General features: G+C 42.4%; 3 protein-coding genes across 5 annotated transcripts; 2 read left to right on the top strand and 1 right to left on the bottom strand.

The window, feature by feature from the left end:
* Positions 1–13: 13 nt before the first annotated feature.
* Positions 14–3,986, top strand: LOC117429308 (refilin-B-like). Of its 3 annotated transcripts, none has more exons than XM_034048658.3 (4): positions 14–772; positions 1,309–1,496; positions 2,019–2,098; positions 2,324–3,986. In XM_034048658.3, exons 2-4 carry the CDS (start codon positions 1,311–1,313, stop codon positions 2,646–2,648), a joined length of 591 nt encoding a protein of 196 aa, XP_033904549.3. In that variant the 5' UTR covers positions 14–772; positions 1,309–1,310; the 3' UTR covers positions 2,649–3,986. The 3 variants fall into 3 exon arrangements, with proteins under 3 accessions (XP_033904549.3, XP_034774781.2, XP_034774780.2); XM_034918890.2 differs by having other exon boundaries at positions 14–776; XM_034918889.2 differs by having other exon boundaries at positions 14–1,101.
* Positions 3,976–6,934, bottom strand: LOC117429075 (uncharacterized). Its single transcript, XM_034048234.3, has 2 exons — positions 6,101–6,934; positions 3,976–5,345 (listed from the first exon to the last, which is right to left on the bottom strand). Exons 1-2 carry the CDS (start codon positions 6,333–6,335, stop codon positions 4,822–4,824), a joined length of 759 nt encoding a protein of 252 aa, XP_033904125.2. The 5' UTR covers positions 6,336–6,934; the 3' UTR covers positions 3,976–4,821.
* A 200-nt stretch (positions 6,935–7,134) lies between these two features.
* On the top strand, positions 7,135–11,134 carry LOC117429342 (exonuclease V-like). The gene is made up of 6 exons (XM_034048719.3): positions 7,135–7,380; positions 8,151–8,247; positions 8,645–8,916; positions 9,143–9,247; positions 9,462–9,634; positions 9,946–11,134. Exons 1-6 carry the CDS (start codon positions 7,278–7,280, stop codon positions 10,411–10,413), a joined length of 1,218 nt encoding a protein of 405 aa, XP_033904610.3. The 5' UTR covers positions 7,135–7,277; the 3' UTR covers positions 10,414–11,134.
* Positions 11,135–12,801: the final 1,667 nt, after the last annotated feature.

Here is a 12,801-nt window from a genome sequence, read left to right as displayed (position 1 = left end):
TTCTTGTTTTGTTGTTTCAGCACCGTGCTGTCACAGCAGGCAGCAGAAACGGCCTTTGTTTTTATTAACTACATGTATGGGGAATTGTAAATACATTGTTGGGGTGTGCTGCATTCCAGTTACACCGGGATTACATACTGGTTTTAGGTTCGCTATTTTACATTCTTTCTAAAAGCTTACAAACAATATGTTTAAGCTCAGAGCTTAAAATCGTATCAATAGGCAGGATTTGTGTGGAAGGGTTGTTGAGTTTGTTTTGTGTTCACGTAAAGCCAAACTTGAACAAAACATGCAAGAGAATCCTAATGTATAAGGTATTTGCCCACGCCACACACACAGAAAAAAAAAAGTCGATCAGGGATGTTTGATTAATGGAAAGTGGTGTCCGTTTCTTATCGGACCATGCGCCGCCCACACACAAGTTTGATTCCCATAACATCAGCACAGTGCAGTCTTCTCGACAACATCTGATAAGGCACAAGCCGTTTGAAAAAATAATCTTTTTAAAACGTTGTTTATTTCCACCAAACGCGGTCTCTGCCACTCCAATCAGCGGCAGGATGAAGTCTGAAGAGGCGTTTCCTTCCTCCTGTTACTAGTGCAAGACAATAAGCGCCTTTCAGTCAGGGTTCAGTCTGAGTTTGGGTCCATGGGGCAGGGGCACAGCGTACCCACATCACGGGAGGGACATGTTTAAAATGCGCTTCGTCTTCTGCAGCAGCCCCGCCGCTAAAAACACTCAACTGGGATAAGAAACTGCAGCTGCAGCGAAGTGTGTGTTTTTTGTACCGAGAGCTCCAGACGGGCAGGCATCTGTGATTTAAACAAGCAACATTGCATGCATTTAAAACATATTTTTTATTTGTATTCTTTGCATTTTGTTTCAAAATCTTTCCCTGCATTATTTCATTTCGTTTCTGTTTGAATGACTGGGCTCTGTCTCTCTCTGTTCCCTTCTTTTTTGAGTACATTGCTAAGCAACACAGGTTGTTTTTAGTGGAGATTCAAGCGGAATAGCAATTTCACAGAAAGGGACAAACTGAAACGTGGTGTTTATAATAAGCAAAGAAAACACGTTTTGCATTTTGAAAAACGTTAGAAGTAAGATATTTATTTTGTTTTATTGTGAAACTTATTTTTTGTTCAATTGCAGACCATCTGCATAACGTCTTATGTAACTAATAAATACAAGTTGCATAATTTACAATAACAATTATTTATACTTATTTTGCATAAGTTTGACTTTAATTAAAAAAAAAAAAAAAAGAAAAAAGTTAAGAACGAGAAAAGGATTGTTTTTTTCTAAAGCAATGGTTGGCAGACTCAACCTGCAGGATATCCCTGGTGATCCCTTGGATATGAAGCGGAAAGCGGAGAGAGTGCTCGACAGCCCGGACTCTGGGCTGCCCCCCAGCCCGAGCCCTAGCGCCTGGCTTCTGTCCCCGGTCAACGGCGAGAAGGAACTGCTGGAACCAGAGACCAGCGGGCGAGCAGTGGTAGGTTACACGAAATGCCAGGGAACGTGTGTTCTTAAGTCTTCTGCAATGAACTTGAAGCGGAGATGTTGCCTACCGTTTAGTTTCGAGATGTTCTGTATTTGCTACCTTCTGTTGCAGCTCGTTAGATGTGCAGTGGTGGTCAGCTAGTCTCTCTGTATTGGGTACCTGCCTGTGCTTCGGTGTCTCCTAACTGGCTGTTAATATTTTGGATACTGTAAATGTTTCAGGAATAATTGGATTGCTGAACGAATCCATAATTGAGTAGCTAGTCTATTCCTGGTTAAATCCCAACATTATAGGAAACACATTGAATGAATTTCCTTTCACAAGGAACTGCTAGGAACATGCATGTGACATAGTGAATAAGTAGTATTGTGTGTTAATGAATAGACTTGCAGTAGACAATAGGAATCTATGTGCTGTCCAGACCTGATTCTCCCACTTGCTGTGACTGCAGGCTATTACACCCGTATCCAGCTATGATATGTACTGACAGCTCTTTATTCTGTTCCTTGACAGGTTCCTCTGATTCCCAGACTGTACCCTCTGTCTTTCGGGGAGGGAGTTGAACTTGACCCACTGCCAGCTAAAGAAATCAGGTAACCACAGCGCGATCTGTCTGTCTCTCCATTTTACTGATCATATACAGGACACGTTTATTAGGGAGAGGGGGTGGCACTTATAGAAACGTTCTGACAGCGACCCCTAAGTCTAACCATACTCCCTTCTACTGCTCTTCGAGGGCTTAGTAAGCGCTGCATGGAACAGCATATTTCCATCCCCATGGCTACACTAAGTCACCTCCCCCTCTCTCTCGATGCCAGGTACACCTCCTCAGTCCACTATGACTCCGATCGTCACTTCATCCACGATGTGTTCTTCCTGCCGGTGGGTCTGGCCATGGCATCCTGCAGCCAGACTGTGTTGGTCCTGCCGAGCTGCACCTGGCGCAGGTACAAGACGCAGGTGGAGTTGCAGCCTCGGCAGCGGGCACAGCGCTACCAAAGCACCACCATCGTGTACCCCAAACACGCCCGGGCCGTCTACACCACGACTCTGCAGTACGACTGCCATCGGCTCTCCAGGCGCTTCCTGTCCAGCGTGGAGCTTGAGGCCGTGGACCGCACCCTCAGGCCCGGCTACCACTGAGCCGGGCAGCCGGTGCATTGTGATCTGGGGGCTTTGCCAGCCGTGCCCAGGAGACTGTTTTCAACAGCAATGCCTTGGAAATGAGTTGCTGCATCTCGAGACGTTTTCTGTTGAGATTTAGAATTTAAAAAGAAAATACCACAAGGGACACTTTGAAGGTGCATGTGCCTTACGGTTTTAACCTTTTACTATTTTTGTCAGAATTTAGTCTAACATTTCGTCAATCTGCAAACCAGCAACTGCTATCCATGACCGTATGCACTAGTTAATAGAGGTTTTAAAGGACCTGTGTGCAGTATGGGATACAGATGAGCAGGGGACACACTGGAGGAATCAGACTATTCTAGAAGGAGTTTAAGATACTCTATTGCTCAGATTTCAGGGTGCCTTTTATCTGGTGTCAAAAATCAATAGGCTGTGCTTCTGCAGCAAATACCAAATGCTATTGTGCTTAGTGAGGATTCAAATAACCAAAAGGCTTATAGAAGAGTAAGAGTGCAGAAAATCCATCCTATTGTAAGTTATTTTGTATTGTATTTCTGTTCTGACTTTATAAGCACTACACTCCTGGTATGTTACTGTTTCTGTTGCTTGGTTTAAAGGTGTAGTATCCCATACAGTAAATACATGGCTTCAGTTAATCTGAAACGTGGTGGGGTCCAACGTAACACAACGTAACGAGACTGGCAAAGTGAATGCAGTTGTACAGAAGTAGTGAAGGGCTGGTTGTTCTTGTGACAGGACTGTGGTCATGTAACTCTGTTCCCAGAGCCATGGTAGAAATGAAAGGGCAGTACCAGATTGAGATACAGTGATGTGGTCGATGGCACAGGTGAAATGCACATGTCAGCTAGTTTTTATGCAGATACTGTTTCCAGAATTTGAGACTGATGGGATATGCGAGATTCCTGCCTTTGTGTTTTTCCCATCGCTTCCCCTCCGCCTCCTTTGCAGCAGGTTTCCCTTTTCTTAGGGGTGTCGGACGCTGTTGGGTCTCCGAGTCTCTGAGACAGAAAGCTTAAACACAAGCTAAAATCCTGCCCTGTTTTCTATCAATAAACCATTTAAGTTATACATTTGCTGTTCTCTGAATACCCAATTAACACCTTCCTATTTTCAAGACTAAGAAGGTGTGATCATTTGAGAAGCTTCTCATGCTCTGACCAATGCCTTTTATATTTGTTCTAAATATTCAATAGCCCTTGATGTTAAAATGAATATTGATATATTGTCCATTTTTTTGTTTTCTTTCTGTTCCTTATGTTGGATTTTAAATGTAAGTAATCTCTGTTATCAGTAATACATGCACATGAAGATTAAATGAATACAAGCACTTCATCTTTTGTGTTCTTATCAGTCAATTACTTGTAAACTAAGAATAAGGCTGCAGTAATGATTTGTTCTGGTGTGATCTTAAACAGGGCAATACCTGAATCTTGAATATTGCCCTGCGTTCTCAATCCCTTTTTATTTATCTAGTTATACAATCAACATTTTATTAAATTAGATTTTTTTTAATGTATTTAAATATGGCACTAATATCCATCTCTTGCGTTGTAACAAAGACAAAATACACAAATTAAACAAAATCACATATAAAATACAAAATACAAATATAGCCCTATTGTCAGAGAATTGTGATGTTTGAAAGCCCTCTGGTGGACAGTTTGAAAACTACTGCTTTAATTGCAGGGCTTTTGAAACAGTATAGCCAGGGTGCCAGTAATTCCTGATAAAAGTAAACGTGAAAGATGATAAGACGTATCATATCATAAGGGAAAGGTATTTATCCCTACTGTTACAAACCTGAGCTTCATGTTTAAAATAAATATTATCCCATTTGTTACCCCAAACATACAAGTGTTGAACAAGTGTTGGTTGCATGATAAACTTTTTGGCCAGGCACATTGACAGAACATCCTGGTATGTAAACAAAGTGAGGCAAAAGACACACAACACTGGGTGCCAAGGTCATCGTTTTTACACTACTTTCAATGGGGACATTTGAAATCTGTTGTCTACGTGAACAGTGCAAACTCTATGGCCTAAAGGCAGGTTGAATGAATGTGCTAAACTCACCCCAGGCACCCCATGTCCTCAAGCACTGGCGCATTGACACCCGTCTACATCCAAACAGTTCTCTGTTCATGCCAGCTTGCTGTTATTTTGTGTTCTAGTCTTGCGCTCCGTCCTGTATAAAGCGATTGATCTCTTTCCCCGAGAGAATCCTGTCATGATGAGAGAGCTCTGATTGGAGTTGAGCTCGGGGGCCCTGGGAAGAAGCTGTGCACCCTCTCCCAAAGCAATTCGATTGGTGGCCCTCCTGAGTGGTGCCTGCCGGCCCCAGCTCCCCGTGCAGGCCCTGGAGAGCATTCAGGTAGCGCCTCCTCCTGTTCATTTTGTAGATTCGGATCCTGTTTTCCTCGGCGCTGGGGTCCTCCAGCGTGCCTTCCCACCTCAGGCTCTCGTTCCTCTTGTTGGTCAGGTCCGCCTCGTTGTCTGACGACGCAGGCTCTGGATTGGACAGCACTGCTGCTGCCGCCTCCTTGCGCTTCCTGGGCTTGCTCTTGGTTCGGGCTGCCTCTGCAGGGGTCCTGCCTTGAAGCTTGACCTTGGCCAGCTTTCCGTCCAGCGACTCCAATGACGGCGCGAGGTGGGTGGGGAAGAGCTTGACGCCTGGGTCCTGATGCTGCTTATCTGTTTAAGAAAATAATAGAAACCAGATCACATATTAAATGCGGTAAATAAAAGACCATTCCCTCCATGCATATGAAGTCCATTCCAGGTTTTACATTGGAGATCCAGCTGCTTGGGGGCTCAGCATGGCGCCTGGGGGGGTCTATTCAATTCCATAGTAAAACCTGAAATGGCTCCAGCTTCTGTGCTTGGATATCACATCAGGGAATCCAATGCCAAATGTATTATGTAGTGACAGTCGACATGATTTCTTTAATCCGGTCTGTTTTCAACATGCTTTTAATGCCAAAACCAAGGGGTAAACCCCCATAAAATGAGGTTGAGCGCCCCCTTCTGGTTCCTCCCCACTAATCTGTGCTCAAGTACTGTAAATGCATGGCAGAGAGACTCGTATATATTAATGGTACACTATTGGAATGCATTTTCAATAAGAGTTAATACACATTTGTATGGTTTAAAAAAGAAAAAAAAATAAGCAGTTGCATTTTAACCTCTATACCAAGACGTTTTGTGGGCACAATTTATGAAGGAGTCCCATAGCAAATCTCTTCCCTCAACCACACAAACACAAAATGAAACTCTCTGACCCAGGGGGTATAATCCCTGTCCTGGAGCCCCATTCCACTCCAGGTTTAACAGGTGAAATGGGATAATGAACTACTTCAAGGTTTAATTGATACAATTAAACAATTTAGCACAGGATTGGAACAAACACCAGGACTGGAAAGGCAGGCTTTGGCCACCTCTGCTCTAACCTGCGTCTTCTGGTGTCGGAGGCGTGCTGGAGTGGACTCGCTTCTTACAGGAGCCACCCTGTTTTTTCTTTTTCTCTTTTGTTTTTTCCTTCTTTTTTTTCTTCTTTGTCTTTTTTTCCGTGCCGGACGAAGTCAGAAGCCCGGAAGAGTCCTTCAGTGGTTCTCTGATTACTCGGTCCTTATCTCCCAACCGAACCGCTTGCTCCTCGCATCCGTCCTTACTAGAAACTGCCATTTAACACAAAACACACAAAACAGTAACAATGTGTTCTAAAATGTATTTTTTTTAAATTAAAAGTAACCTATGTGTCACTGTTTAATATAAAATACGTCGCAGTTATGGTAAATAACACACCTCCTTTCTCTTAAAAAACTTTTTTTTTCTGATTAGCGAACGAACCCCTTTTTGTTTATATCGATTTTAACATTTTTATTTGGACTATTCTGTGCGATTCCATGGTTCTTCATAGTTATTGACTTAATTGTGATCGCCTAGTTTCTCCCAGTCTGCAGTTTGTATTACAGAGTTTCGGGCGGGTGTTTATAACTTTCACTCTGCCCCTGGCCAAGAGACGCGTCTCCATGGAAACGGCACATCACCGCCTTTTGACACCCTAGTGTTCTTCCACCTACTTCAAATAGTCCCGACACACTTTTTGTTGCTGTTGTTAATTATTTAACATTTTTATTTTTAATATATATTTTTTTACTGTAAAACAAAGATATACTTTATGAGGTAAAATAAACATCTACACATTAAAATGTATATCCGACAGCTTGTTTTTCCTAGATAGCCCTCATTAGCAATAACAAGCCAGAATTCAAAATCCGGTAACCGTGGTATACTATGAATAATGTCTACAGCAAGTTTCAACATAATTGTCAGGAACATGTTATCTATTATTATTATTATTATTATTATTATTATTATTATTATTATTATTATTATTATTATTATTATTATTAATGTGACGCGCTTCTAGTAAATCTTCACTTTTTACTCTTAAGCAGAAGCGGAATGATATTGTTTGGTTTCTTGTGTCAGTCGGTGGTTATTTTCTGGAGGACCGTCGTGTGTAAAGACACGGGTTTTTTTTGTGTTTGTTTTTCAGGTTTTTATAATTTCGCTGCGCAGCGTCATGAACATCAACACACTGGCTGAAAACGTGTTGTAACAATGTCGTGTTCACAAGAGCAGACCGCTACGAGAGACCCGGGCGGTGCCGAGGAGATCAGCGACTCCGAATTTCTGGACATAGAACTGGAAAACCTTCAACCAGGTAAAAAGTTATTTATCGGATATGTAAGCTGCAGTATTTAGAGTTGGAAATACAGTACATATATCTGAGGGTGTTAACAGTTAATTCATAATCGTTATTCAATTGTGCAATGCAAGCACGGCACTGGTTTGTAACAGACTCGAAAATGTCGTTCTAAGTCTCATTTTTTAATACAGTGTGTAACGTTACAGTCGTCGTTTTAAATTAAACTTGTGTTTTAAAAGTGGGTAAAGGCTTTACTAACCAAATTGCTCTGCTGCCATGTATTGCATGGGCTTTACAAAAAGAGCCAGAGGAATAATGGAGTTTAACTCTTTATTTTAGAGGGTCTATCCGAATACATCTCGCCAGATTTGATAAACAACCTCGTTAAGTTTGATACATTTCACCCGCTTTCCACAAAGAATGACACTGTGTCATATATGAAACAATGAACATAAACTGCTAAATAAGCACCGCATTCCCTTGACTGTCTAAAGTAGAACTGTGTAGCAAGGTTTTAAATAACTTGGTTACCAAGTTGGTTACCAAGTTTTTTTTTTTTTTTAATTATTATTATAAGAATGCGTTAAGGTTAAGAAACAGACAACTTATAAATGAAGTTTGTTTTTATCGTCTTACAATCTTCCTATAGTTCTGGTATCTATTTCATTACAATAGCCTATAATGACTACCGGAAATTCTTCTTTATAACTTTTCCACAGTTTATTTATTTTTTTATGATGATTTTAATCGTCCCCGTTTTGCTGCCTGTCTTTCACTGTTCACAGAAACCCCAGAGTCATGTGATGGGCTGAGTCCAGCCCTTGGTAATGATTGTGGGACTGAATCAGAGACAGTTGAAGGTCCACTTATACCCAAGACAGAGTGAGTCTGCCAGTTTACCCCAAAGAGACGAGGGAAAAGAAGTCTGTCTTCAGTTTATTACTATTTATTACTATTTATTAATGGGACCCTGTTTCATTGTGCTTGTGTTTTTCTGATCAGCGTTTGCGAATATACCCAATACAATGCCAGTGATACAGTCTGGATCCTGGTACCTGTGCTGTAGGTCATATGTTCTGATTGTGGCTAATCAAGCTTGTGGTAAAACCTGGAATGGGTTAAACAGCTATGCAATAGGATTCTTATTCCCATCCCTGAGAGGAGACCAGTGATTCTATTCCTAGTGCTAGTAAGATGTTATAAAACAGGTCTTAAAGTCTTGGCTAGCATTTGGTCACTGTCTGTTATTAATCTCCTTCACACTGTTTTGACACTGTAGCTCTGCAGAGGAAGCTGGCACACCCCCTGAACTGGCCGGGGTCAGCGCTGGTGCAGGTGAGGGCTCCACAGTTCTGCTGAGGCGGAAGAGGGTCCTGGCAGAGCGCAGCCCGCTGGAGCGGTTCAGACTGCGGTACCTGTGTGTGACGGACGTCTGCGGGCAGGCTTGGTGTGAGCTGCAGGTGGTTTACGGGTTTGAACTGCCGCACGTGCCTAAGAGGGAAGAGGAGAGCCCTGAAGTGAAGGCTGGGGCCAGTATTCACCTGGCCAGAGGTACAGACAGCAAACCAACACAGACTCCAGTTTAACTAGCTTCGGATTACACAAAGGGGTGGATTTTAAAGATACAGCAATGCTCTATTTTTAACAGAATCAGGTGCTTAGCTTAAGTTTAGAAGGGGTCAACATGCAAATATGAGATTTCTCTGTCAATGCATGCTGCAGACAAGACTACACATTGCAGCATCGTAAACACTGTCAATTTTTTTGATCCCCCCAGAGCTGGAAGTTCATGATGTGGTGTCTGTGAGTGCACAGAGCAGAGAGGACCGCTGGGCTCTCAAGATCCTTAACATGCTCAGCATGTTGCCCATCCTGCAGGCAGGTATGTTACTGTGTCAAATACCCTCTACTGCGTTGCACCACGCACCTATCAAACAGCAACGCGATAATGCATGATTGATTGCCATTCGCTACCAACTGTTGTTAACCCTGCAGAATAGCCCAACAGTGGGGCATTCTTCCTCCATTTGGGGGTCGTACAGCTGTATAGGGAGTGTGCCCCCTGCTGTACCCGGGTGCTGGTTGTGTGCCCCCAGGAAGGCGGGTGCGAGAGCTGCCAGTCTTCGGCATGCTGGAGGGTGTCTTCCTGGTGGGGGTGATTGACGAGCTGCACTACAGCCACAAGGGGGAGCTGGTGCTGAGCGAGCTGAAGACTCGCGGCCCCAGATCCCTCCCGGGCAGAGCTCAGGAGAGGAGCCACCATTTCCAGGTAGGGGATTGGATCCTTTTAACCGGAAATCAGTATGTTTTTATTTACACTGATACCGAGAGCCTTTTGAAATTGGAAATGCCTTGAAAGTGTGTCCAGAGCTCTTACAGGGATAGGTGCAGAGGGGACAAAAATTACAGTTGCACAACCCTAGTGGTTGTATCTAAAGCCACCTTACGTTTAGGAGTCTTTTCAAAAGCAGCTCTGCATGCCCGAAAAAGGACATTAATTAGTAAGCATGGGAAATAACAAATTAAGCAGAAAGCAAAATCCAAAGTACTATAAAAAAAAAGGTTTGTCTTTCTGCGCAGGTGCGTTTGTATAAGCTTCTGTTTGACAGCATGGTTAGAGGGCTGCTGGAGAGAGACGCTTTCGTGCAGAGCCTCAATCTGAGGCCAGAGCAGCCGCTGGGGTCCGGGGTGATGGAGCACGCTCAGAAGCTGGGGCTCCACGTGCACACATTTGGGGGGGTGCTGGAGCTGGCCCTGATGAACCTGAGCTACTCGGAGCTGCCCGCCATCGACGTCCTGAAGATCGAGTACTGTCACCAAGGCTCCAGCGACGCCATCGGCACCCGCGAGGTGAGCTTCGACGAGGCCGGTGTGAGGGCGGAGCTGCGGAACCACCTCTCTTACTGGATTGGACAGAGGGAGCCCAGGGGCGTGGACATCGAGGAGGCATGGAAATGCAGGTCCTGCTCTTTCGAGGAGCACTGCGAGTGGCGGAGAGAGAGAGCCGAGAATGCCACAGCGAGCAATCAGACCAAGAGATTCAAGTGATCATTGTGGACGCAGCCTGTTAATGAGCAGCTGATGTGAATTAACAGGGAATGCCCATTTTAAACAGGATCCTTTAATTTATTTTTATAAAGTTTCTTAAACGTCTGTTATTTTATAACACTATATTGCTATTCTGTCATCATTTTGTTATGAATAATCTATACATTTTAACTTATCGTATACATTGATTGTAATGAATCCTTAGTCAGGTGTTGTCTGTTATTGCCACTATGATTTTAATGTAAATTTTTAATAATACATTCCTTTTTTTACTACCTCTGAAACTATGCCGTGTTACAATTTGAGAGTCCTCTCGAACCTGCCACATCAAAACATCACCTGACCTCCAACTGTAATTAACACTATGATTAGAAATTGACATATTTTCTGTCAGCTGCTGAAAAAAAGGTAGAAAGTAACCCTACTGCACTGGCTCTAATTTGAAGACTCTATTCATAATTCAAGACTAATTTAATTGGAAAAAAAAAAAGCTTGGTTTGTATCCTTGATAAAAAAATGTGTGCCTCTGTGGCTAACGTTATGTCTTATACTGAATTGCATTGCCATCTACAGAGCACAGAGCACACCCAGCGATTGAGTTTTCAAATGTAACCTAGTCATATTTTATTATCAGTAAATGCATTCATGTATAATATGTTTTTACTTGCTTTTATTAAAAAGAAAATAAACTGTGTTGTGTCATTGTGCTGCCATTGCAATACACCTTGCACGTCTGTGACTCCAGTTTCTAATTAATTTAATCTTTTGTCCATACACTTGTTTTTATACTGTTTTATTAAATGTAAAAAAGTGATATATTTATGACGTTTGGATAATAATGGTAAGTAATGAAGATAGTGACCTACTACTCGTGGATAGATTATATACAATAATGAGACAGAACAAAAGCATTGATATGCAGTATAATTAAAGTAACGCCTTCCGCGCTTGGATTATGAACCACAAGCTCAGTTATCATAGATTGATTTTCAGACGGAAGTACTACTATTTATTTGGCTTCATATCAAAATGCACAATACCCCGCTTCTCCCACCAGGTGGCGCCTTAGTTACAAAGCGAACTGTGACTCCGCTGGTGCCCTTTTTTAGACAGATGCATTGATTTGTAAAGTGTTTTCAAGAACCCTTTTTTTTTTTGGGGGGGGGGGGGGGGGGGTGGATTATGAATATTTAATTTACTTGATAATATTACAGCAAGGTTGAATACAACTGCATTCAAATGAAAATACAAATGTGTGCGCCTCAGTTGCATTATAATGCAAATTCAAATTCAGCTGCATGTGTCAAAATATATTCTGAAACTCCTCAGCAATAATTGCAAGAGGAACACTTAATGGGAAGCTTTTTTTCTATCAATTCAAACCTCCCTTTTAACAAATGGTGTGCTCTGAAATGATTTCAAACGCCTGGACGTTCTCAATTAACCCTTAACTGTGGATCACTCATAGCTGTATCATTAATTGCACTTGGAGTTTGGTTAAATAACAACACCTGTTAAATGCATTTGATATTCAAAAGCACTTGTCCAGAAGAATCTGAAATCGATCAAATACATTCTGTCAAATGCAAGTCATTTGCAAACTGATTCAAATGAAAATGCAGTGTGTATTGCTTGGTCGCATTTAAATGCAAGTGCGAGTGCAGATGTATTTGCATTTAAATGCACATGCACTTGCACTCGAACGCAACCCTGTATTCCAGAGATCTTATATTGGTCAGAAGCGACTTATGCAACAACACAAGCAAGGAAACATAAGAACAAACACAGACATTAAACCAATAAAATAACACAAAGGTCACATGGTCCCAATCATGTACTCTGTGTGTTGCAGGTGTAACGCTGCCCCTCTGCTCACAGAAGCATGTTAGTGCATCACCATATACACGGATCTTGCCATCTGTTTGTAAGAAACTATCCCTGGTCTGAAGGCTCTAATGAAGCAGCTTATAAACTCGGTGACATCAATCCACGCTCTTAACACCTACTCCACAACCTGGGCACCTGGTCCGAGCGGCACAAAGTGCCATCATTTGTCATCCTGATCTCCATAATGACTTGACATTTAAGATCTAAAGTGAGCTGAAATGTGCTCTGATAGCACCTGGCTGTAAATCTGGGGACTGGTGGTAATGTGTCAATAGCGCTGATGCGGTAGTCTGTACACAAAAATACTGAGGTGAGCTTTTTTACAGGGTAAGGCTGTCATTCCATCAAGGGGTTCATGTGACGCTATAAAACCACAAAAGCAAAGCTGTCACCTGAACCCCCAAGATACAAATGACATGTCTCGTTTACTGCAGGGTGTACTTTATTTGTTAAAACGAGTTGTTCCTTTTGAATGCTTTTTAAAATAGAACATATTTCAGA

The sequence above is a fragment of the Acipenser ruthenus genome, chromosome 24 (assembly GCF_902713425.1).
Source record: "Acipenser ruthenus chromosome 24, fAciRut3.2 maternal haplotype, whole genome shotgun sequence".
Lineage (NCBI taxonomy): Eukaryota > Metazoa > Chordata > Actinopteri > Acipenseriformes > Acipenseridae > Acipenser > Acipenser ruthenus.
The sequence above is the reverse complement of the archived record's forward strand: the minus strand, read 5'-3'. Positions and strand labels throughout refer to the sequence as shown.